The sequence below is a fragment of the Ictalurus punctatus genome, chromosome 20 (assembly GCF_001660625.3).
Source record: "Ictalurus punctatus breed USDA103 chromosome 20, Coco_2.0, whole genome shotgun sequence".
Classification (NCBI taxonomy): Eukaryota; Metazoa; Chordata; class Actinopteri; order Siluriformes; family Ictaluridae; genus Ictalurus; species Ictalurus punctatus.
Genome location: NC_030435.2, coordinates 21,302,727 through 21,330,063, shown reverse-complemented (window position 1 = coordinate 21,330,063; position 27,337 = coordinate 21,302,727). Strand labels below are relative to the sequence as shown.

Sequence of the window (27,337 nt, the reverse complement as noted above, 5' to 3'; positions counted from 1 at the left end):
TTCATCACCGCTGCAGATTGCTTGGCTCAAGGTTAGATGATATTCAGCAAGACAAACCCGAATGAGCTGAACTAGCGGAAAAAGATGCAAATTGAAGGTTGTGAAAAATACTGCAGGCTTCTGAACAGATGTACTTTTCGTAGTAATTGTGAATTGCTTTTTGATAAGGAACAACACGACGTGATGTAAAAGTACGAGGCCATACAGTGGTGTGGTAGTGGGCAGTGGTGGCTTGGCGGTTAAGGCTCTGGGTTCCTGAACGGAAAGTCGGGGGTTCAAGCCCCAGTACTGCCAAACTACCACTGTTGGGCCCTTGAGCAAGGCCCTTAACCCTGTCTGCTCCAGGGGAACTGTATCATGGCTGACCCTGCGCTCTGACCCCAACTTCCTGACATGCTGGGGTATGTGAAGAAAATAATTTCACTGTGCATATGTATATGTGATTAATAAACACCCATTATCATTATACCTACTGTTTGAAAGGAAAATAAATAATACAAATACAGTATTAAGAGATATAATATAAAATACAGACAAATGGCATCATAGCATGACAGTCAATATTGGCCAGCTAATTCTCATACACAGCAACCCACCTATACCAAGTTATCAAAAATCTATACATTTCCTACAAAGCTAAAAAATAACTGACATTACGGTGGCATGACACAAAGCTACGTAAACATTTATAAAGGCTCATTCCATTATGTATCTGCGATCATCAAGTCAAGTTGACATAATGTTGCCAGAGTGAAGTGGCTTAATGATGTTATGACACGCTCTAGGATGACTTCATGACATTAGACTTTGTTCGGTTATGTATCTTCTGGTATGTATAATAATAATAATAATAATAATAATAATAATAATAATAATAATAATAATAATAATAATAATATGTCATAGCTTGTCATTATGAATAATGGTCAGTTTATTCATTTGCACACATAAGCAGGCGTAGAGATTGCAGTTTACTTAATATAAACAGAGAAAATCTACATAACTCTGTAATTACAGTGTCATGATTGTCAGTCCCAAGCAGATTATTCTGGAACCTTTATTCATTATTCCTGTTAATAACAAGCTATGACACATTCTTACTATTATGTGACACTGACACAAATAAGATATACATCTGAGCAGGTCAAGTGCCATACAGTCATCCTGTCATAACACAATCTTATGTTGGAAAAAAATAATGTTTTGACACCTGAAACTGGAATAAGCGTTTATGAATGTTTATGTAGACTTATGTCATTTAGTTCTATGAACACGCACCTTAAGTGAAGTTATTTATTTATTTATTTATTTATTTATTTTTTACGTACAACTCATTGGACTGAAGAGTTTTGAAGGTTAAGGTTAGGTGTAGGGGCGGAGTTAGTGTTCATACGTCTTCTGTTGAGATTTCATTCATATGAAATCAAGCACAATCCAATCAATCTGTGTTGATTCAAATGAGAACAGGTTCTTTTTTATTAAACTAACTTTAATGCATGAAGAGCAGCTGAGACTAATAGACTTAATAAACAGGGGTGACAGTGCTGACTCAGTGGTTAAGGGTCGGGGTTACTGATCAGAAGGTCAGGGTTCAAGCCCCAGGACCACCAACTGCCACTGTTGTGCCCTTGAGCAAGACCCTTAACCCTCTCTGCAGTGTCATGGCTGACCCTGTGCTCTGACCTAACAAGCTGGAATATGTGAAGAAAAGAATTTCACTGTGTTGTAATGTATATGTGAGAAAATAAAGGCAGCTTCTTCTGCAAAAGTTGATGAAATATTAATTGATTAATTGGTAGCTGGGTCAACCAAAAAAAAAAAAGGTCAATTTTTTTGAGATTTTATAAGCATTTAGAAAGTTTAAATGAAAATCTAATCGAGTATTAATCTTTAATTATACTGTAATATTCAAGTGAAGTACAAATGCCTCAAAAATAATGCTTTTATGTAGCAACAAAATACAATTACTTCAACTTCTTTCCAACTCTGGTAAAGATTCCTTGAAATGCTGTAAAGTTCCATGACTCCTTATAAACCCTATTTTCAAAACCTTTTCTAAAACAAGGTCAAGGTCCAAGCAAAAAGATATTTATTTTCATCATTGGGGAACTTGGCCTTAAATCAGCTGGCCATTCATCACAGGGACATTCTGTAAGATATATATTCGGGTGCCAGTTCCCTCGTCATATTTATTCTCTGTCTCGCTGCCTGCACTGGAGTTTGGGGAAGTATTACAAATGACTGAACACGGATGGTACAAGGAGTGAGAATTTTATGCACCTCTGCTTTTTATAGGTGTGTTAGTGCAATTTCACACTTATTACTCCGTTTGCCAAGTCTGAATCAGTGTGAAATTGATATTTTGGGCTCGTTTGCTATTTGGCAGTTAAATAAACTGACAAAAAGAAAATTTAGTTGAGGGATGGGTAAAGCTGGAAATATCCTTTCATTTTTTTGGTCAGAAATACAGATAAAGGTTAATGCTACAGTACATTGTAACGTCAAATCAACATGGCATTTACATTAAACAAAGTATCAGTTCTTTACTTTAGCATGAGTTAAATCTATAACACTGACTATACAGGTCACAGTTTTGAGGATGTAAATATACATCACTCATCACAGTTAGCTGGCTAGCTTGTTGCTAACAAAAGATGAACATGGAGGGGTCCGTGTTCTTTCTCCATCTTCTTGCTCGAAAGCACGGAGGTCGAAAAATGGACTTCAGAGAACACAAACCTGAAGCCACAGATGCTAATCCACAAAGCATAGAATTGTGAAGGAAAGAGCTTATACGTCTTAGTATGTGTAAAAAAAAAAAAAAGCTTAAACAGTACTGACAGGAAATAACAACTGAACATGTGAAAATAACCAAAACATTATACTATATATTTATATACTATATTGTTATTACATTATAGCTCCAGTTCAACTAGAGACGTGAAATTGTTTGGAAGTTTACAACATGGGTTTTAATGATGATCTGTTCCAAATGAAGAAATCCCAGGATTTACATAATCATAGTGATAGCTGTAGTGACACAGGGTGGAGAGTTTGGCAACCCCACTTTAGTTAGCATTAGACACACTATTGTTGGTGCCTGGGTAATTATCACGGACATGGATTTTCACCGTTTTCTCTCTCTCTCTCTCTCTATCGGTTAGGCGGTTGGTGGACACGGAAGATGAGCTCAGCGATATCCAGTCGGACTCGGTGCCATCAGAGGTGCGTGATTGGCTGGCCTCCACCTTCACGCGTCAGATGGGGCTGATGCTGAGACGGACGGAGGAGAAGCCGCGGTTCCGCAGCATCGTACACGCCGTGCAGGCTGGGATATTCGTGGAGAGGTGAGGTCATGACCAAGACAATTTCATAATACCAAGATATTAATACCTATTCAAATTCAATTTAAATGAGAAAAAAAAAAAAAAAAAAAAAAAAAAACTTCTGCTGGACTTCAAACTTAATACAGTGATTTCAAAATGCAGCTCAGGTACATAATACATAAAGCTATAATAAAAATATGTTATTCTTTATTTATTAAAGAATGACACATCATGATTAAAAAAAAAAAAAAAGAAGTTATTTATAGTTATTTATAGTGTTGCGGAACCTTCCTGAAACAAGTTAATCCCTGTTATCACTTACTATAAACCAGAAAGCCCTGGTTTCAGCTTTACCTTTGACTGTTACCAAGCACTGACACTGGAGACTCCTTCTAAAAATGCTAAATAAACATCCTCTCACAGAAAACCAACCAAATCAACTATTACACCAAATGTTTTAAACAATTTTTTAATAATAAAATTTTATAATATTACAAATGAACTGAATAAAGTTTCTTCAGAGCGATAAACCTACGTGATTATGCCCCTGCTACTGAGTGGTGTTTATGTTTTCTATACTATATAAGTGCAGACCATTTACCATTTACTGAGCAAAAAAGGCAGAGTGGCACATCAATACATGTAGAAAAATCAGCCCACTGAATGTAACTTCATGTGGTCGTACTTTTTCTATTGTATTTTCTAAAGAGTTACATATATCATATATCACAGCTAAATTAATTTTGTGTAAAGAAAACAACACATTCCATAGCAGCAAGTGACTACATTATGCATTTTTGTGCTACTTCTGTGCACAAAGTGATGTGGATAAAATGTGGCTTTCCAATCAATGAATGTATTTTACAGAATCACAGATTCTACGCATAAAAATGTCCATTTACACATGACGCCCTACATCCAAGAGAATTAAGACCAACCGTTAAGCATCTTCATGCTGTTTTCTACCTCATGTTCCTGTCTTTTAGGGTTTTTTTTTTTTAAACATACCATAGTGCTTCATTTATTTCATGGATCTAATTAGCTATCTTAAAGGTATATTAATAAATAATGATGCATGAGTAATATAACTATAGCTAATAAATATGATTCTTGAAATGTCAGCTCAGACTTTTGGGTTAACAGCAACCCTCGAGGGGGGCGAGGATTTAGTTTACATGTGGGCTTCCCACAACGCATTAAAATGATCAGATGTGCTTGGTGGAAGAAACATTCGTCTCCTGGTGGCTGTAAAGTTTCATCCGCTGGTGAAACGTCTCGATAAATCTTTAAGCGGAGTACAAAGTGAGTCACACGTCTTCTCCTCTGTCTAACGAGCTTGCACAAGACACAGTCATGGTGCTAAAGACAAATCCTTCCTCTTCCCACGTACTCTTTCTCTCTCCCCGAATGGTTGTACCAGGCGGCATCATTTCATTACATGCGTAATGCATTTTACTGCAGAATGAGTTGCGATGATGAAAAGTGTGTGTGTGTGTTTGGGGGGGTGGGGGGGTGGGGGTTTGTTTGTGGGCTCTCAGTTTACTAATAGCGAGTGAGGAACGTGCAGTGAGTGTTTTCAGGCTCGGATGCAAGCAGACTCGAAGTAATGGTGTAGATTTAAAGTAGTCACAGGACACTGTGACCTGATGCATGTAGGGAGATGCTATAAGAATAATGAAAAACATGTGTGTGCTGTGTCAGCCGGTTTTCTCTCAGAGCCTACATTTGTCCTTTGTCTTTAATCAGGACAAACGAGTCATTTATCTTTCTAACGGTTCTAAGTTATTGCGCAAAATGAGTAGTGTACTAATAGGATATGCATCAAGGGCAAAGCATTTAAGGAATTGAAATTTCCTAAATAAGAGACCATGCACAGCTATTTTAAAAGAAGAATGAATTTAAGTCAGTCACGGGTTCACAACCTTGTAAAGTTGTAATACGTTGCTTTGAAGTAATATGAAAGCTTGCAGGTTTATTTCCTAATATCTCACCACACAAGAGATCTTGCCTCTGTCCTCGATGTAGTAAAAACATTACACTTTACATTTAGTGTTTTATTTTGGTTTAAGAGCGACGAAAAGAAAAGCTATTAAACTGCTTTGACGAACTGCTCTGTTAACGTTTACGTTTTTTTTCCCCCTCACATTCTTCTTCTTCTTCAGCCTAATTTTCATGCCTTCGTGTTAGTCAGTCCGTACAGGATTTCAGGTATTTTTTCCGATTGTTGTGGCCAAAAATGCTTGATTTTGCTGCGGCTTTTAATAAAAATTTGCTATGCAGTTAGTAGTTTTTTGGGGCTTTTTATTTTTTTTTGGGAGGGTGGGGTGGGGGATGGGGGGGGGGGGGGGGGGGCGACTACTTGAATTATCGAAATTTCAAGTGCAAAAGACCATTTAGCTGTACTCACGTTCGACACGCGTGAATCGAAGACGGATTTGACTGTATGTGCGTTGTGTGGTAAGTTCTTGGCCCAAATCTGCGGAATATCTGCGTTAATTTAGAAAAATTCAAGAGACTGGAAGGACAGTTAAGTGCTTACAATTGTAGAACGTTGGCTACCTTCAAAAATACAACACACGCTTGCTGCTGAACTTTCTGTAAATATATAAAAACGGGAATAAAACAAAGGAGTTCAATTCAAAGGAGAACAACACAACAACTTGTGTGTTTGGGAGCGTGTAACTGTCATGGTTTCACTGTTCAATGTTTAAGCCCTATGAGGCAAATTTGAAGTCAAGCCGACTTCATTGCCATCATCTATCCAGTTATTAGTGATAGTGTTTGACTACAAGGCAAATGATAGCTGGATGTCTCAGGTTGGTGGACTGAATCTCAATTCAGACCGTCAAAACGTAAATAAAATGATGAATATTAATGACAATTCTTGTAGCTAGCTACTACATTATATTATGTTTGTTAATCTGGCATCGTGTTTATTTACAGGACGTCTACTGTCCAGTTACGGTGCCCACTATGGCCTCAGATTCCTGTTCTTTGCTGAAAGGAGCGTAACCCGGCGTGTTCTTCTGCTGTTGTAGCCCGTGTGACTCAAGCTTCAGCATTTTGAAATGCTATTCTACTTACCACGGTTGTAAAGAGTGATTATACGAGTTAGCTTGAGCCTGCCTGGTCATTCTCCTTTAACCTCTAACCAAGGCGTTTCCACTCGCAGAACCACCGCTCAGTGGATGTTTGTTGTTGTTTTGGGTTTTTTTTTTGTGAAAATCCCAGGAGATTTACTGTTTCAAGCTTGCTGCTCATTCGTTTTTATCTCTTCCGAACAGAATGTACAGGCGGACCTCCAACATGGTTGGCTTAAGCTACCCTGCATCAGTCATAACTGTGCTCAAGGTAACAAACACACAGTGAAACATTACATCTCTCCTGATGAACGATCATTGTGGCCGAAGAGAACTAATTTTGTTTTGTAATTTTGTGGGGGGGTTGTTTTTTTTTTTTCTTCGCACAGCATGTAGACAAGTGGACTTTTGATGTGTTTGCGTTGAATGAATCAAGTGGGGACCACGCACTGAAATTTATCTTCTATGAACTTCTCACCAGATATGACCTCATCAGCCGATTCAAGGTAAACACAGTTATGATGTTGTCCTGCACAAAACACACACGCTCGGCTGTATAAGAAAAAAAAAAAAACATTAGAGGCAAAACGTCACAAGGATTTAATTATGAGAATCACACAATTATTCTACGTGAACCCCTACACAACATGCCAACTTTCTACACATTTAGATTACCACGCGTTATTTTCGAGCTGCCTGTCCACCATCTTGCTTTATTTATTATATTCCACTGGATGTTGACGGGAATCCATTCAGATTTGGGTTACTCACCTGCAAATACGAGCAGACCATGTCAAAATCGACTCCGACTCGCTCCGACTGGCGAGAAATGAAATTGAAGCAAGAAACGAAAGTGTCAGTGCCCTTCACTCCTCACACGCTCGTCTTATGGAGTTTCCGACTCGCTCCAAACTCCGAGTGATGTGGAGGAGGTGTGATGATGATGTGCTTTTCGTCTCGGTCTGTGTCAGATTCCCATCTCGGCTCTGGTGTCCTTCGTGGAGGCTTTGGAAGTGGGATACAGCAAGCATAAAAACCCGTATCACAATCTCATCCACGCTGCGGACGTCACGCAGACCGTACACTACTTAATGCTCAAGACTGGCATGGTGGTACGTTCACACACTTACACACACTTACACACACACACAGGTACATTTAAAGAATGTTCATTAATACATATGTTAACTTGCTTTATACGGCAATGTGGAATGAATTCTCCAATCTGATTGGTCAGAAGGCATTGATTAATTTTCTATAACAGCAGCTCTGACAGTAGTCTCGTCTGCACAGGTTAATATTAACGCCCGCGTTTTGGTACGTTATCGTTTCTATAGTAACGCTACAGTTGGTAATTGTGTTGCTTCGACTGGTTTCTCAGCCCCCCGACACCCCGTGTATAAATTAAAAAGGACCACATTCATTAAGACCAACAATAATCACTCAAACGTGGCTGACACACTGTACATAGAGAAACATGGGCTATGGTCATTATACACCTAAAAAGTGACTTAAGCTAGTGACTCTGAGTACAGAAAAGCACCTAGTAATTGTTTGTCCGTTCTTTGGGGATTGTTGGACGACGTGTTGACGTCCTCCACCCTTCTCTCCTCCTCATTCAAATGAATCATATAACTGTGACAGCTTGTCACCGCCACATACTTCATGTGTTCATAGCGTATAACTGCATTATACAGAGCCCCAACAGGATGACCATTCATCTCTCTCTCTCTCTCTCTCTCTCTCTCTCTCTCTCTCTCATACTCACACACACACACACTAGGCCTCAAGCTTTGTTTGGAATCTAAAGGTCAATCATTAGACTGTTGTTTACAGGGTGATTTGTCTTTTGAGACTTTATTGATTCATAAAAGCACACCTTGGTCAATCAGCTTGGTTAAAAAAAACAACAATGTGTTGAATATTGCATATTTTCGTGTGTTTGTGTTAAAGAAAGCACTACACTGGACTAGAACATCTCAGATCATAATATAGTTTCTGTACATAATATAGTGTTAGTGAAGGGAACTTTAATGTAAAGCATTAATGATGATAATATACAGTAGATTCAGTTTGATTTCTGTTTTCTCCCTAATTTGGTCACCTGCCCCACCAACTCGATTGCACCATCCAGCACTCATCGTATCAGACCTACTAACCAGGAAGGGGTGAAGGCTAACACATGCTTTGTCGCTCGCAGATGCCTATGTCCAGTGTCGTTGTGATTGACAGGGGAGACAGAGAATGCCCTCCATCCCACTCAATGCCTTTACCCTCTTTAACCTTCTCTCTTTAACCTCAAAAATGCAGTGATCGTACAGAATATGAATATTCACGGATATGCAAATTTGAAACATGTTCATATATTACAGCCATCCAACATCCACTATGCTTTCAGTGCTGTTAGCTGTGGTGTTCTGTGCTATTATGTAGCAACATTTCGACAGGTCACGTTGAAACAAAGCGATCTGTTATGTCTGATCCTCTGAGTAATTTTTAGGGCAAAGATACGACATCAATTTACCAAAAATTCAATCATCAACATTGCTTAAGCTAGTTGAGCGCTAGTAAAATAGCACGCAACAGACTCTTCTTCTTCCGTGTTATCTTTTATTATATATTTTTTATTATTAAAAAATATATATATTTAATTTATTATTTTTACCTGGGATCTAATGTAGTGGAAGTCTAAAATCTATATCTTGACATATATTCGCCGCTGAATTTGCAGATTTGTAATTAAACCTGTCGAGAGAAACGTGTTATTATTAAAAATATTTTTAAATCTTTTTGAAAAGAACTATTTCTGCTTAAGTCGTTTGTCCGTGTGTAACGCTTTCGCCTCTTTGCAAAGCATCACTGCACGTAAGAAAGGTTGAATGCTAAAGAGTTGGAGGCCAAAGGTCAAATACCCTGATGGTAAAAAATGTTACTAACTCTTTGTAGTTTAATTACTATGTTCTGTGCTTTTATTTCAGAGTTCGTTGACCTTTATACACTTTTGCTATCAGAACTTTTTGCCCTAACCTTCTTCCGTCATCTTGTCTATTTTCTCCTCGCAGCATTGGATGACGGAGTTGGAGATCTTCGCCCTGATCTTCGCTGCAGCAGTACACGACTACGAGCACACTGGAACCACAAACAACTTCCACATCCAGACCAGGTAAAAAGAAAAAGAAAAACGCTTCCGGCCATGCGGTGACTCTCTCGGTCTTCGGTGCAGTCGTTCAGAAAAGCCGTGACATGCCCAGAGCCTGCAGTGAGACTCGTACACTGAGAATAAGATTAATGAAGGGCTGCTGAGCTGCTGGGCAAAGCACGGTTGTCGTGGGGGGAAAAATGAGTTGTCGTGTCTTTTCAATAACAAACTGACCAGAAGCAGAGTCAAATGGATAATACAATAAAAGAGGGCTGAATTGAGTGAGAGACAAATGGAGAGGTTGATTAAACGTAGCGTAGTTACTAGTTATCAGCTGGTGTAGATTTAAATCTGGTGTAAATCTTCATATTTGGGTAGTGGATTATCAACAACAAGTACCATCCAAACACACTGGCAACTCAATGCCAAAGAATATTCCGGAAAGATGTAGAATGATAGCTTGAATTTGAATGTCTGTAAAATGTCACCTGACATGAGTTTGCTGCCATAATTTATGTTCTTTACTGTGTAATGAATCGCTCCATGTAAAAATGATTTTAGACAGAAGTAAATGCATAGAGACTCTCCTTAAGAAATCAATAAATATGCCACCAACCTTGCACACATATGATACTAACACACCTACACCCGGGGGGTATATGGCGACTGGTGGGTGGGATTGGCCAAGAACAAATTAAGGTGATGATCAGGAGGAAAAAGTTTCAGTATAACTACCATAGTAGTTACTGAATAATATGTTATAAGATAAAGAACCGAATAATAAGAATAATAGGACGATTGAGGCAAACCAACAAAAAAACCCATGCAGGTTATTTTGGGTCCAAGCACCGAAAGTTTCTTTTTGCAGAGGTTTTCCTTATTCTTATTTTTCACCCGTTAAACGAACCATGCAGACCATATGTCATAACTATAGAGATGTGAGCTTTGGCCAATAGACCCCCTGAGTGAGATGCGTCAATTTTTAAGAGCAATCCAGAATTTGATCCGAGGCGCACCTTCTTCGCAGCGCCGTTTCATTTCAGCTGAGCAGTTAACGATCATTAGTTAGTTAGCTGAGATGCCTAATTTATTGCTTTAACAAACCTACATAGCTCACCCAAAATCTTCATCAAGAAACGAGCTAGCTAAAGCTAGATATGGAGGTAACGTTTTTACGGAGGAGTTGCGTGTAATGGACACGTTAATCCAGCTAAATTTGTTCAACTTTGTTGAAGATGTTTCGATCGTAAAACATATGAAACTGTACATCTCCGCTGTCCAGGTCAGACACAGCGATCCTGTACAACGACCGCTCGGTGCTGGAGAGCCACCACGTCAGCGCAGCGTATCGCCTCCTACAGGACGACGACGAGATGAACATCCTCTACAACCTGTCCAAAGATGACTGGAGGTACAGCACCTCTATAGCTTCATCAGCATCTTCGACTGAGACAGAGAGACGAACGTGTAGATGTGATTATAAGCAGAGAGAGAGAGGGAGAGAGAGCGAGAGAGAGAGAGAGAGAATTTAAACATTAGGTGTGTTTTTTTTTTCTCAGGGAGTTCAGGGCTCTGGTAGTGGAGATGGTGTTGGCTACAGACATGTCGTGTCATTTCCAGCAAGTCAAAGCCATGAAGAACTTCCTACAGCAACCAGAGGGGTGAGAAGAGCTGTTTATTCTTCTCTTCTCTACCCTATTCTTCTATTCACGTCTTTTATTTTCTAACCTCTTCACTACTTTCCTTTTTTTATCTTCTATTTTCTGTTTTTTCTTTACTCTTTTCTTTTCTTTAATCTGCTCTTTCTTCTCCTTGCCTTCACTCATCTTATTTTCTAGTGTCTTTACTTCTCTCCTTTTCTTTTCTTTACTCTTCTCTGCTTTTCTTATTTCTTTTCTCTTCTCTTTTTTGTCCTCTTCTCTTCTCCTTTTCTTGTTTTTCCCTCCCTTCACCACTTCTCTAATTTTTTTCTTTCTTTTCTTTATTCTACTCTACTTAATCTTCTCTTCTCTTATTTCTTTTCTCTTCTCTTCACTTGTCTTCTCTTCCTTTTATTCTTTTCTTTGCTAATCTCTTTTCTTCTTTTCCTTTCTGTTCTTTACTCTTCTCTACACTTTTTCTTTTCTTTATTTCATTTACTCTTCTCTTCTCTTTTCTGTCCTCTTTCTCTTCTCTTCTGATCATTTATTTTCTCTCCCATTTTTCTGTTCTTTCCTATCGTATTCATTTACCAACTCTCGTCTTTTCTTCTTGTACATGTTCTCCATGTTTTCGTCTTTCAGACGTTAACATTTTTACGTACTCTTCTATTTTCTCGTTTTCTCTTTTGTTCTTTTCTGTTTTTTTTTCTCTCCATTGATCTGTTCTCTGCTTGCTTCTCTGCCATTTACTCTGGACTATCTGGAATGAGATTTCTATTGATTAACCTGCGTCTATTTCTCTTCATTACACCCACCCCACCCCGCCCCCACCACACACACACACACACACACACACACACACACACACACACACACACACACACACACACACACACACACACACATACATACATCAAATACTAAATAAGTAATACAGATAGAGAAAAATTCAACAGAACGAAATGGAGGCAGACATGAAATTATAAGAGCCAGGGGCCATAACATTTAGACACATAGCAAATAGATGTGTTTTCTGAAATGAATGTGGTGCCGGGTTTCAGTTACCTGCTAAAAAAAAAAACCAACAACCTTATTTGAATGCAAATATGTGCAAACTAATAGGCAGCTGCATGTGTGTGTGTGTGTGTGTGTGTGTGTGTGTGTGTGTGTGTGTGTGTTGCATTTACAGAATTGACAAACCGAAAGCACTTTCTCTGGTCTTACACACTGCTGATATCAGCCATCCAGCCAAAAACTGGGACCTCCATCACCGCTGGACCAGCTCACTGCTGGAGGAGTTCTTCAGACAGGTGTGTGTGTGCGGGTTGGGGGGTGGGGGTGGGGGGTCGATTTACTTGCCGCTGTCTTGTATACTGTTTCATGGATGCTAGTAAGCTGTACAAGCTTATTAGCATCCATGGAACGGTATACAAATCCGGTCATGTGACCTTTCAAGGAGAACACACAGTAGTATTTAAAGTAGGATATTGATTTATTCAATAATTAGGACTGTAGAAAAGAGAGTGGTCTGAGTGGGTTGTTTAAAAGCCCTTTTGTTCTGTGCTCACAACTTTGCTTACCATTTGCATGCAATTAGCCAGTTATGTTTACTCGTTTGGCGGATGCTTTTTATCTTTTATCCAAATTGCCAAGCTAGGAGGACCGAGCTGTTAAAAAAGGCTCACAGTGAGTCCAGTAACTGACAGGAAGCAAGGGCACAACAGTTGCAGTGAGAACACAAAACGCTAGAAGTAAACACAAGTTCTAAGACTCAGGAAGTGCTACAAACTGCTACCAAGGCAGTCTGTCAGTCAAACTAGAGATGATATAAAAACTTCTCAGAATTGTAATTAATTGGCGACATTATGCAACTAAATTTCTGTTTTGGACATAAAGTGCTACATCTTCTGTAAGGGGATTATAAAGTTTTTGTGGTCTGCTATCTACACGAACAGGCGGCATTCTTGGCACAAGTCATGTAAAGCTTACTCTGCCAGTCAAAAAGCTTTTAAACATCCTACATTTTTAGCAATTTTGTTTAAATTACCTCATTTTTAATGCGCTATAAATTGAAAATCCACCCAACGTAACTGAATTGAGAAATGTTAGGAATGACCTTATTTTATTGGACCAATCTAGATCCAATCTATTCTTTGTCACCCTAATTATTCCCTTGGAGCACATCACATATTTATGTTTTACAGTTAATACTAGTGCTGTCTATGCATCTTTAATCTAAGAATAAGGGCTTTACCCTGGATTTTCGCCTGTCTTTCGTAAAGCACACATTTAGAGTCACATTAAGATCTGTGAGCAAGTAGGTCATACGTTTCACGGAGGTTTAGCTTTGCTTAATTCATTGCTGTTCAGTATCGTTGTCTGTGGTCTGTAGCAATAATAGTGAGTAAACTGTAATAGAACACTGCAAGAAACATGTTGCAAAGAGCAACATGGCCTCTTGTGGTTTTCTCTTAGTACTTGAGAAACAAGCGTTATCAAAGTTGCGACATTAGCTATAGGGGGAGGAAGAAGAGTTGTGCCACTTAGACCAGACACCAATCAGAGACACTCGGAGACCTTGCGTTTGTGAAATTGCACAGACAGGATGTAACGATAACTGAAATTAAAAAAAAAAAAAAAAAAAAAAAGATGAATAAGAAGAATGCCAGTTTACAGATTTGGAGTCTTTCAGCTTTGTCTTAACTTGTTAGCTCTTCAGTCCGGTCCTCTTGCTCTTACACAGGGCTGGAGAGTTGTATTTAAAAAGTCATTGCCATGAGTGCATGGTGCTTCGTGTTGCATTTACTACATTCACTCATCTTCAGTGAATGCTTTGACATGGATAGTGTCATTGTGGTTTGCAAATGTATATATATTTTGGGAAATATAACTGATTAAATTGGTCAGAAGTGGGATTTAAGACGAGCCCTATCTCTACACGTCTACACCTGTGCTTCGTGTTGAAATACTAAATACTAAATACATATACTAAAATCTGTGTCTTAAGTCACGTAACTATGTAGTATTGTTATACAAAAGAACATAAGTACTGAAAACTGGTAAAATACCCCCAAAATGTTCTTAACCATAATCAAATATCGATGATGGAAAGATGAGACAAGTACTGTACTTTTTTTTTTTTTTTTTTTTGAATAATGCATAAACTTCTGATTATGAAAATAATGAGGACGAATATTTCCAAATTTGCTAAAAGTAGGACCTAACGTGCAAGTTTGTTTTAGCTTTCATGAGGAGAAAGTTCCAGTTAGCTAGCAAAAGTAGCTGACTAGCAATCTCCCATCCAGGGTGCTCTAGCTGATGCTAGGTGCAATTGCAGCATCATTTTAGTCATATGGGTGCTTATCTTAGTCGTTTAGCAAAATATCTGAGGTAAATGTTGCTATTTCTGACACCTATGTTTTGTTTCTACTGTCAGTATGCCTTTACATTGTCCATATTTAAAACACTGACCGGCTTTAAGACAACTAGTGAAATCTTTAGCTTCAATCATTAGCTAATTTATTAATGAGTCGCCTAGCAATAGTGTTCTATGACTTTAGCACCTGAACAGTGAGCATATTGTGTTTCCCTTCTCATGTAAATAAATCAAAACTTTTGCAAGTTACATAAAGCTAACAGCTGCTGTTTTACCTCATGAAGATGCTAGCACTCTCACAACATTAGATTAGCATCCACCTAGCATTGGCAGGATAAAAATGGTGCACAATTTTTGTTGTTGTTGTCATTTTGACTAAGCAAAATGCGTAACAGTGCTATTTTAAGGGTGTAAACTGCTTGGAAAATGAAAGAGGGCGTGAAAAAACAGAGACTCGTTTTTTCTCTCTTGTCTCTTTTTATGTAAGTGTGTGTGATTTATGATTGAAGACAGCACTCAGGAAAGAACCTTGAAAGTAAGAGTGAAACTCGCTGTGTTCCTCTAGCCGTAACTTTGGCTGCAGAGACAATCAGTGAAATGAAAGAACCTGTGATGTAAAAAGCAGTGTGTTTTGGAGGAAGAAAGAGAAAAATAAAGAGCTGTGTGTGTGAGTGCATGGTGCATGAGTGAGTATGGGGGGTTGTAAGAGACGGGTAAGCGGTAGAAATATGCGTAAAACCTTTGTGTGTGTGTGTGTGTGTGTGTGTGTGGGGGGGTGTGTGGGGGTGTGTGGGGGTGTGAGTGTAAGACTGAGAGACCGTGTGTGTATGTCAGCTGCACCACAGGCCTGATGTGTGCAGTGCAGTGGTAGAGAAACGCTGGGCAGGAGGTTAAGGAGCAGCGATGGCTCACACTTGTCTGAAAAAAGCGGGTTGACACGTCACTAGCTTTGTACACATGCTCACTTTCGCAGACAGGAAGGGGTTTTAAATGATGCATCGAAGCACAGCTGTATAGGCTGGTAAAATCCATTTATACAGCAGGCCAGATGAACACACCAGGACATCCTGATCAATCTAAAGCTGCAGCTCGAATCACTACACTGCTAAAGGTTCACTGGGTTGGTTCAATGTTAGTGAATTATTTGACCTGTTGTTCACAGAGACTTAAATTAAAGCGATGTCTTTTAGGTATCCATTTAATAAGTAAGGATTAACGCACTTCAGGACATGCTGTAATAGAAAAATGATTCATGACAAGGTGCTGTGTTCTGACCACCCCAGTGTGGATTATTTTTCTATATCAGCACATCACAAATGATTTATTTTCCTTATATTTATTTTTCATTTGTCAGTCAATAATCTGAGGTAAAAGCGTTCCAGCGTGCTGTTTACGTGACTGTTCTGCTAAATTTTATTGTCACATAGTCCAGTGGTTTTCAAAGTGGGGGCCTCAACAATTTGGAGTGAAAAATAAATTCTCACTCTCAGACAACCACACACCCACATACACACAGACACGCACAATCAATTCCTAATGTAATGTAAAGATGTAAGATGTAATTATTAATAAAAAACGGGGATATATTCAGAAGTCTGTATTTTTTATGTGTTTTAAAGACATCTTGCAAAAGGGGGGCCTCGGTCAAATGTTTATTCCATTTGGGGGGCCTTGCCCTGGAAAAGTTTGGGAACACTTGACATAGTCCACACCCCCTTCATGATACTTAGAGGCATGTAGGCCACACCTCCTTCATGATACTGATAGGAACATAGGCCACACCTCCTCCATGATACTGACAGGCACATTGGCCATACCTCCACCATGATAATGACAGACACATAGGCCACACGTCCTCTGTTACGCTGACAGGCATATAGGCCACACCTCCTCTATGATACTGGCAGGCCACACCTCCACCATGATAATGAAAGACACATAGGCCACGCCACCCCCATTATACTGACAGGCACATTGGCCACATCTCCACCATGATGCTGACAAACACATAGGCCACACATCTACCATGATATTGATAGGCATATAGGCCACACCTCTACCATGATACTGATAGGTACATAGGCCACACCTCCTCCATGATACTGACATGCACATAGGCCACACCTCCTCCATGATACTGACAGGCACATACGCCACCCCTCCTTCATGATACTGACAGGCACATAGGCCACACTTCCACCATGATACTGACAGGCACATAAGCCTCATAGTCACCATCATAATGACAGGCATATAGGCCACACCTCCTCTATTATACTGATGAGCACAGAGGCCACACCTCCTTCATTATACTGACAGGCACATAAGCCACACCTCCACCATGATACTGACAAACACATAGGCCACACCTCTACCATGATATTGACCTGCACATAGGCCACACCTCGTCTATTATACTGACGAGCACAGAGGCCACACCTTCTTTATTATACTGACAGGCACATAAGCCACACCTCCACCATGATACTGACAGGCACATAAGCCACACCTCCACCATGATACTGACAGGCACATAGGCCACACATCCTCCAAGATACTGACAGGCACATAGACCACACCTCTTCTAAGATACTGACAGGCACATAGGCCACACCTTCTTTACAATTGTATCAAAAATATCAAAAAGTAAAAATAAAGACCCTTACACCAATTCAAATGTGTGAACGTTTACACACCTATTTAACACTTATACTCACAGCAACAGCTAAACTGTGCTATCATTTACTGCATAACTAATTTATTGTGATTTCATTGCATTGTCATTGGCTAATTTCCTGTTTTCCGTTTATGTTCAGGGTGATAAAGAGACAGAGCTGGGGTTGCCCTTCTCACCACTGTGTGACCGCAAGTCCACCATGGTGGCTCAGTCTCAAATCGGTGAGCAGTGTGAATACTTAATCTGGTTCTGATTCATTTGAATGTGTAAATATTGTTCTGTCAGAGTCTCGAAGGGAAACTCTGTTATTCTGGCATTAACGCTGCAAACCTCTGCGGCACTAAAATTTTCCGTGTATGCAGGGTTCATCGACTTCATCGTCGTCCCCACGTTCACCGTCCTCACAGACATGACGGAGAAGATCGTGACACCGCTCATCGACGAGGCAACACACTCCAGCCTTGCCGGCTTCCGCCGGTCGAGGTCAGGACCTGTAGTCCCTGATTCTGTTGGTTCATTCAACAGCTCATTTGTTTCAGCAGTTAATTAAATTAATCCATCCATCAGTGAGGCAGCTTGTGATGCGTTGTCATTAATTTCTCATAGCTAAGCACAATTAAATGCAGATTTTTCTCTGTTTGAGCTGATACAATCAAGACAATTCAGATATACTGTAGGAACCAAAGGGCTAATTATAGATAAAGCAGTGCGTAATCACTCTCCCGATTCTTTAATTCTCCATCAGAGTTTGAAGTGTTCGTCATGGATTTATTCAAATCTTTGTGATGGAAAAATGCAATGGAGAAATGAAGCTCACAGCTTCCTTTGACATCACGACAGCATGGTGTCATTTAGATGGATACTGGTCCGTAGCTCATTTTTCTCACCGTGCTTATCGTGACTGAATGCTATGTCGACATTCTTATAGCCACCGACTTATAACATCAGCTCATGCGCTTTCATTTTACATCCTCTAACCTCTTGCTGTATCTCTCCAGTCTCAGCAGCATTTCCACGGCAGAAACAAAGCAGGCGAACGTGAACAGCCCGGCCTCAGAGAGCAGTGCTTCCCACAACTGCTCGCTGCTGGCTGTGGACTTGAAGAACTTCAAGGCCAATTGGAATGAGCAAGTCTTTCAGAACCGTGAGAGATGGAAGGCTCGTGCTGCCAAAGGTGAGCTAGACTCAGTGGTGAGAGACTGACACAACTTCTGTGTCATGTAGTGGTTGAGAGTGAAAGTTCGACTCTTGGGGGGAAGCCACAAATGATCTCAATCAAAATGTATAGAAGGTATCAGAAATGAACATGTGGTGGCTGGAGAAACCCTTTCACCAAGATATGTAGTTCTGAAAGCTATACAATTTCCAGAACTGAAATATATTTCTCTTGAAGTGAAGTTCTAGGATTTCTGGTTAGCCCCAAATGTGAAAGGTGGGAGAAAGTTGTATGGTGACGTGAATAACGTTGATTATCTTGTTACAATGGCACCTGTGAAGGAGTTGAATATATTGGGCAGAAAATTCTCAGTCAGTTCTCGACGTTGATGTGTTGGAAGCAGAAACCAGGATGCATTGTGGGAAGAAGGCAAGCTGGCGGAGGCATGGGCTCTGGGCAATGTTCTGCTGCGAAACCTTGGGTTCTGGCATTCATGTGGATGTCACTTTGACACCTACCACCTGCTTAAACTTTGCCACAGACCAAGTACACCCATTCATGGCAATGGTATTCCCTAATATCACTGGCCTCCTTCAGCATGATAATGCACCCTGAGACACTCCAAAAACTGTTCGGAACGGTTTGAGGAACATGACGAAGAGTTCAAGGTGTTGACTCGGCCTCCAAACTCCCCAGATCTCAATCCGATCGAGCGTCTGTGGGATGTTCCGAACAAACAAGTCCGATCCATGTAGGCCCCACCTCGCAACTTAAAGGATCTGCTGCTAACGTCTTGGTGTCAGATACCACAGCACGCCTTCAGAGGTCTCCACACTGTGGAGTTCATGCCTCGACGGATTAGAGCTGTTTTGGTGGCACAACGGGGACCTACACTATATTAGGCGGGTGGTTTTAATGTTATGGCCGAACAGTGTGTACACATTTAATGAGTGTAATTTGAGGATGGATGTGAAAAATTCATTTAATTACACCTTGAATCTACTAATCTACACACGATCTACTAACAGATAGAAATGACTCTAAATGCCTTGCTGAATATGCAGCTTGAGTCGTTTGCCTCTAAAGCTGCTAAATACAGAGTGGTGTCAATGCGAATTGATTAACTTAGTGGTGTCAATGCGAACTGATTTACTTCGTGGTGTCAATGCGAATTGATTAACTTAGTGGTGTCAATGCGAATTGATTAACTTAGTGGTGTCACTGCGAGTGGATTAACACACAGTGTGACTTGCTGCAGCTTGAAAGTCACTTTGGGAACTGAAAATAGGGGCGCAAATTAATATGACTGAATGGCAGGTAATAAATTTGTGGAAGCCCATTTCTGCCAATCGAAAACAAAATAAAACCAAGCCTTACTAATGAGAAAGTTAATTGAAAATAGGCCTTAGTAAAGTCAGAAAGTATCTCAGACACATTACTCACTTCATCTTTAAAGTTGGTTTCACATGAGACCACATCTTCACAGCTCTGACACTAACAGCATTCAAACAGAGCTTTCGAAACGGTTCTCATTCGGATTTACGTTATTACCAAACACACACTCATGTCTACACTTGAGACGTATTGCGTTTTGAACATGTTTTAGCATGTATGCTAACCTCGGATACTCGAGTTTCGGGGTTTTTTTATTCTTCTGCTCGTCTCGCCTCGTTGAGAGCTGAACTAATGGCAATTATTAAGAACAATTAGCACGTGCAATGATCTCATTTACACATTGTTTCCTCTCCCTACATCGCATGCGACATATTTCACACAATTATTCTTTGTAAATCACCCACAGAACGCCCACTCGCTGTGGATTTATCAAATTGCACACGCAAATTAGTGCTCAGCGCCTCAAGTGTACCAAAAGTCTTGTATTTCACTTAAAGTCACTTAAATAAGAATATGATCACAGTTTCAGCTGTTCTGTAGATTTAGCTTGGGTATGGTGTTGGGGATATAAAACGATGTCATTCTGTAATTCTGAATAAGTGTTATAACTCTTATGTTTGGGTAAAAATGTCCGTTTATGTTTTAACTAAAGGTGAAACGATAGTAAAAGTGACGTTCCTCCATCGGATTTCCGCTTTGTCTCTTCACATTAAGATTGTGTTCTGGCGCTAATAATTTCGATAGGGATGAGGTTTATTAAGGTGCTTCAAAATAATTGAACACTATAATGGAGAACTAATCAACTATGTGTCTCCATTTCCTGAAACAGAAACAGAGGAGAAAGCCAAACGCGAGGCTGAGGAGATGGCTCAGCTGGAGGCAGGCCAGGAAGAGGCGGGGTCGGACCAGTCAGTACCAAAGAGTGAGGGATCAGGACAGGAGCCAGAGCCTGGAGGGACGACGAGTGGTCCAAGCGAGACTGAAAATGCAGAAAACACACCAAGAATGCAGGGCAGCAAGCAACTACACAACGGTATGTAAACAGTATTTAATGCTGAGTAATTACCAAAAAGTCTTTCAAAGATCAAAATATATCAAATATCCAGGTTCCCCTCTACACCTGGTTTCATGCATTGTACCCAGGCGTGGAAAGTAATGAACTACTCTTGTTTTATTACTAGAGTATAATTAAATCAAAGTACTTTTACTATTGAGTTTCCTGTTACAGAGTGAAAAAAGATATATAATTAATTTAATCTCGGAAGCCATTTAAAAGACAGTATGTCCGAATGTTAGATAATACAATTTCATGACCCGGTCGAAACAAAGCCGTTTCTGCTGATAATCTCAACTTCACGTGCCAAATGCTGATTCAGCAGCAGCAATGCCTGAGCCGGTAGAGACGCTTGAGCCCTAATTTATCAGGTATCTTCAGTTTTAAATGCATCAGAATGATAAATTATGTGTGCCAAATCCAGTGGAGATATCACCATTTCAGAGCTTAACATCCAACCCGAAGAAACATGTACAGGGCAAGCCATTAGCTAGCTGACTGAGCTAGACTAGCTACGCAGTTCTTCTAATTCGATATTTCACAGTACGAAAGCTCTAACCTTAAGACGTCACTTTGATGTTCGGTAGTGACTGCCTAATGTGTTAAATTCCGAATATCTGACATGCTGCTATAGGTAACGTTCAGGATCATATGTAAGGAGCATCTTTGCTAGTATGAATTAACCTAGCAAAGTAAACCCCAACAACATCTGGCTAAGTTACCTAGCTAGCCAGCTAACGTTACCTTTCTTCACGGAGGTGGTGTTCACTGCAGCATAGCTCATTTAATTGTCCAAAAATTCATTCCATCGACATAAATCTTTTTCATGTTTGATGTGTTGGTTGTAGAGATGTAAAAATAAATAAATAAATAAATCGTGGTGTAATTACTCGAGTAGTTTTTTTTTTTTTTACCTCACGTCTCTTCGTTTACTCTGCGCTGAGTCATTTAAAAGTAAAACAATTCACTTTTACTCGAGTGAATTGTTACAGCACTGTCTGTTGTACACTTTCCACCACTGACAAGATGGTATCTGACAAGATGGTAACTGCACGCATTCACGGCTAGCGTGTTGTACTGTATGGTGCTTGTGATGCAAATCAGCTCGTTCCGTTTAACCAAGAGACTCTTGTGGTGTTTGTGTTCAGTTGTTTTGAGCTAAACAATGGCTGTCACATCAAAAAATGATGATTTTGCCTGCTGGTTATTTCATTAAAGACACCACATGATGCGCTATGATGTAATTATATTGGGAGGGTTTTTCTTTGGTTTGTTTACGTACTGAAGTTCCATCTGAAGACATTTGAAATGTGTTGCATTGCATATTTTGAATCTTGGCTGCATTCACACTGTTATTTTGTGGATATTATGTGACTATGGTGCAAGGAAGGGTCCAGGTCCAGGAAATGTGTGGTTTGTGTAAGATTAGTGTAGAAAGTGTAGCACTGATACAAAGGTGCTAGTCTGGTTTTATCTCCTACTTCTACATTTTTCTAGTCAGGTTCAGCCAGTGCACATATGTGTTTGACCATTTATCTGTTAAAACAGGCGAGGTGTCAGAGGATGTGGCATTACCAGGAAGTGATGATGGTGAGGACAAAGCTCTCAGAGGTAAACCACCACACAGCGTCTTCTACACGCAACAGACTACTGTTAGACAGATCAGAATATCTGTTTATATTCGAAGCTCTTTCTTCTAGATGTCCTGTAGTCGTTGTTATTTTGTTTTTATTCTCAGTAGACGTTTTTAACATCGGCGTCGTTTATCAACCTGGAAAGTCTAGGAGTAAAACATGCGAGGCCATGCACAGCCAACAGACAGAGGCCAAAATCACGTACAGTGATCATGTGTGGTGTTATTTTCTTTCATTTCCTCTTAATGTAACTTGAAAGAACTACTTTAAAGGCTGAAATGAATACAAAATGGCCTTAGAGGTACGCGAACGGCAGCACTTGTCCCCTGGATGTGGATTCTTTACCCAGGCTACTCTAATCATTACAGAATTCATTGATTTTATTCCTCTTTGTACCACATTGCTATTGAATCCTTGAATCTGATTGGTCAGCAGCTCCGAAAGTAATCACGTCCATAATCCAAATCACACGTTTAATTCCCTCCATCGTATACGTTATTGTTTGTATAGTATCCTTGCTGTGGTGCAATTTTCGATGAGGAGAGATTTATTATGCATTTTTATTAGGACTCTCCAGTGTGAGTGCTTTATGACTGTCGGAGACAGGTAAAACTGTAACTTTACGTTTGATATTTTATTAGAACGAGCGCAGTAATGTTTTGACAACTTCTTGCAGTTATAAAAAAAAGAAATAAAAAATTGATCAACATGTTCTGACCAATCAGAATGAAGCACTGTGGTATATATTGATATTGTATTACCATATTTGGTATTTCTCTTTACAGAGACGGAAAAGGACTAGCGTGGGCGCTGGACAGAGTGCCTCTGCCTCTACTCATGTCCTCCTGACAATGTGTGTGTGCATTGTGTGTTCTGAAGCTCCACAGCACCCTCCGCTGGATAAACTTGTGCTTACACGTTTTAGGTTTTTTTTTTTGCTTCTTCTTCTGCTTTGTTCATCCGGAAAGGCTTTTGAATGCTCGCTGTGACTCCATGGAAGTTCTTCAAGGCAGATCTGTGGCTCGATCGTGGAGAGTGTCAGTGTGTGAGGTGGCTGGGGGTCAGCCGCTGGGTAACTTCCTGTCTTAGACTCTCGTCTGTCAGTCTCGATGCCTGGAGTGGCTGGGAAATACACACATACAAAAATAAAAAGCTGCCGTCACGTTCATTCTGTTATTTTCTATGGAAAGAAAACATAGAGTGCCTTCCTCTATTAACTGTCCATCCACCACTTCTCTATTTCTTACTTTCCTTCTTCCTTCTTTCCTTTTCATAAGTGTCAGCGTATTCGCTTGCCTTTTTGGTTAGAAGCGGAAGCTGACTCAGGTCGTTTCTGCTCTCTTAATGCCTTTGCTTGATCTCTTTCATCATATAAACTTTATTTATTTGCCGCTTCCTGACTGCTCAGCAACCTCATCCACAAAACAGCCTTCACCCCCCCCCCCCCCCGCCAACCCCCCCCCCCCCCCCACCTCCCCCCCTAAATTTGCCAGATGCTTTATTGCACCACATTACACAAGGAACTCAACTAGAGAGACTTAATGCATTTTAAATAAAGTTATTTATATACATTCATCAGACGAACGTACCAAACCATTTTGCCTAATTAATATTTGTTGCCTTAATAATAAATAGTATTTATATGTTACTTATATTTTTTCAGACTGCATGCCAGCTACAAATAGTACGTCAAAGTGACTGGACTTGTCCTAATCTTGAAGGCAGGACGTTTTCAAATGGAACGAATGATATCGTTCGTCGGGATAAAACACGACGAGTAATATAGTCAATGTTATGCGAGGAACATTTTTATTCCTCTTATAACAAAGCTCTTATAATGGTTATAATCTGCCAACACTAACCATTTATAGAACATTTAGAGGCAAGTTAATCGTTTACATTATAGAAGCTCTATAAACAGTCATTCTGTCACCAGACTCCCCCCCCCCCCCCCCCCCCTCTTGTAGTTAATAAGAACAAAAAAAATGTAGCATGTAATGTTACCAAGAAACAGTCAAAATGCAACGTTCTCTGTCCTTAGACTCTCTCATGGTGGAAAACCTACTGACTGTTACAAAGCACTGAAACTGGAGACTCCTTCCCAAAATGGTAAATAGTCATCACTTTATCGAAGGCTTCTTCATATCAACCTGATCTAATGTTCCTTCTGACCAACCAGATTCAAGAATTCAACAGTGTTGTGGTAGAAAGTGAAAATGTAGAATACAGAAAAAAAAACTTTGCAAAGAAAGGTCCACCAAAATACTTTCCAAAAAAAAAAAAGGTACTATGATGCTAGATATTGCTAGTATTTCCTTCCCAGCCCTATTTTTACGTTTACAGTCACTTTGACTTATTAAGATTAGAATCATTCGATGTCCTGAACGTTTGCGAACCTTGATAAACATCTCACACATGCTTATAATACAAGCTGCTACATTTCCCAAGGCAGGGCACATGTGTGATCTTATATAAGGGTTTAAACTCCTTGATCCTTTTCTGATGGAAAAAATAAGACACTTCAGATTTAATCATGCGCGATGATAATAAACATTCTCAACAAACACTCGAATATAATCCTGTTTCATGGCTCTAGACTTTTGAGCGTGACAGTATCCGTTTTTTTTGTAAAAAGAAGAAGAAAAAAATGTGTCCGCTTATAACCCATAACCCAGCTTATGACACAAGTGGATTGGCTACACCATCACTGGTTGTAAATAGGGTTTGTGATTTGAAAAATACAACACTGTGTATGTGTATTTTACTGTAAATGGACACCACTGCGATCAAGCCTGAGCTTTTACGAAACATGCTCAGAAAAAGTGGCAGTATTTTCGAATGAACCCCATACACGTTGATTCCACTTCTGGCTTTGGAACTGAGCAGGCAGTCACATGGCATGACAGTCAATAGCAAAGTATTACAGTCGGTCACAATGCAGGACAGACAGTCGCACCACATGGCAGTAGGTCAGTCACACCATAGGACATTCGGTCACACCACAGGACAGTCAATTGCAGTGCATGGCAGTCATTCACACCATAGGACACTTGGTCAGACAGTAATTCACACCACAGGACAGTCAGTCACACAGCAGGACAGACAGTCGCACCACATGACAGTGAGACACACAGCAGGACAGACAGTCCCACAGCGGGACAGACAGTCACATAGCAGGACAGACAGTCACACAGCAGGACAGACATTCATACAGCAGGACAGACAGTCGTACCATAGGACAGTCAGTCCCACAGCAGAACAGTCAGCAACACCACATGACAGTCAGTCCACTCCATGACATTTGCGCCGCATGAGTCAGTCGCACCACAAGGCAGTCAGTCATACAGCAGGACATTGAGGGTACCTGACATTGAAGTCACCTGATGATGAACCTTACAATAAACTGCCAATCCTCAGAGAATCCTCATGAAATTACTAGGGGGAGCTATAGTGAGTCGCACAGCAGAACAGACAGTTACACCACATGACACTCAGTCTCACAGCAGGACAGTCAGTGGCACCACAGGACAGTTGCACCACATGAGTCAGTCACACATTCGGAAAGTCATTCACACCACAGGAAAGTGCAAGTGTCTGCTTGTCCAGTTACACAGATAAATTGTTAGCAGTAATGACTAGGTTATATTATAGCTGTAAATAAGTGTAGATTTTAACCATACCACTGTGCATTGTCTGCAATATCTACAATGTGACGCAGTGAACTTCAACTTCTGATACTCTATTATGTGAAATACCTCTAATACAGTCCTGTCCTTTTTTTTTTTCTTCTTTTCTTCTTCTTCTTTCATTATGCTGTCAGTGTTCTCCACTAGACTCAACAACCTCTCCTGTCCTCTCTGCTGAATATTCATTTCAAACAATCTTATGCATTTAAAAAACAACTACAAGTCATAATGTTGTAATAACCCGGGGCTTGATTTGTGATACCTTTTGTGGTCATTTGTGGTTTCCTAGATTCATTGTATGTCATTTTTTTTCTTATTTCTCTACTTATATTCACATGCCCCAAATTAGCACCTGTAAATAAATGTATAGTTTAGTTTAGTTGGATTTTTATTATTATTATTATTATTATTATTATTATTTGTATACTGTACACACACATGACTAAATGTATGTATATTATGTTTGATTTTCTTCTTCTTCTGAGGTAAATGAACAAAATGTTAGCGCTTAACGTGGACGGTGAACGCAAATGGTTTTTGGTTTGAAACATTTTATGAGGAAATGATTCGGTTTCGTGTTTCTACTGAAATCTGCGATCTGAATGGATGTGACATGCATTTAGCACAAAAATGGTCTGATAGGAACAGTTTACCGCAACGCGACTAACAAAGAACAGATTCCACCGGGGTGGCGTGAGCAGGGTGTAAACGCTCGATGTTAGCTTGTTTAAGCGAACAGAGTGTTGAGGTCGCTTTTTACTCGAACGTCTGCTTTGCCTGTTGCAATGCTTTTAGAAAACCAGGTCGATTCAGTTGTCACTGTTAATTTGTACTACTTATTTAATAATCAATACGCTTCCCCAGTACACACACACACAAACACACACACACACATTTACTACATGTGGTCCTGTGTGTCTGGAGCCCTACACAGTGCCCTATAAAGGCAAACTACAGTAACTATGCTAACACTGAAACTGAAGAAAAACGTATCATACTTATGAAAATTTACTACAGTTTATTAGGACCATTAAAACTCAGAACCATGGCACTAGCATCATTTCATTTGGTACTTCATGGGTTCATAAATGATAAGAAACAAAACCCTCTGGGATGTACGGCAGGATGGTGTGATTACTTTCCCATAACAGCGCATCCTGAACTGTTTCATACC

At 40.0% G+C, this 27,337-nt stretch overlaps 1 protein-coding gene across 2 annotated transcripts in view; it reads left to right on the top strand.

The window, feature by feature from the left end:
* pde1cb (phosphodiesterase 1C, calmodulin-dependent b) overlaps nucleotides 1-26,675 on the top strand; it is a 99,122-nt gene extending 72,447 nt beyond the window's left edge. For both annotated transcript variants that reach the window (XM_017496096.3, XM_047162495.2), the window contains 14 exons: nucleotides 3,165-3,347; nucleotides 6,611-6,677; nucleotides 6,796-6,912; nucleotides 7,378-7,518; nucleotides 9,469-9,569; nucleotides 10,828-10,956; nucleotides 11,105-11,206; nucleotides 12,375-12,495; nucleotides 17,378-17,459; nucleotides 17,601-17,721; nucleotides 18,237-18,412; nucleotides 20,619-20,822; nucleotides 22,392-22,454; nucleotides 23,263-26,675. In XM_017496096.3, the coding sequence (XP_017351585.1) occupies nucleotides 3,165-3,347; nucleotides 6,611-6,677; nucleotides 6,796-6,912; nucleotides 7,378-7,518; nucleotides 9,469-9,569; nucleotides 10,828-10,956; nucleotides 11,105-11,206; nucleotides 12,375-12,495; nucleotides 17,378-17,459; nucleotides 17,601-17,721; nucleotides 18,237-18,412; nucleotides 20,619-20,822; nucleotides 22,392-22,454; nucleotides 23,263-23,279 (1,624 nt within the window). In that variant the 3' untranslated portion in view covers nucleotides 23,280-26,675. The remainder of the gene's footprint in view (nucleotides 1-3,164; nucleotides 3,348-6,610; nucleotides 6,678-6,795; nucleotides 6,913-7,377; nucleotides 7,519-9,468; nucleotides 9,570-10,827; nucleotides 10,957-11,104; nucleotides 11,207-12,374; nucleotides 12,496-17,377; nucleotides 17,460-17,600; nucleotides 17,722-18,236; nucleotides 18,413-20,618; nucleotides 20,823-22,391; nucleotides 22,455-23,262) is intronic.
* Nucleotides 26,676-27,337: the final 662 nt, after the last annotated feature.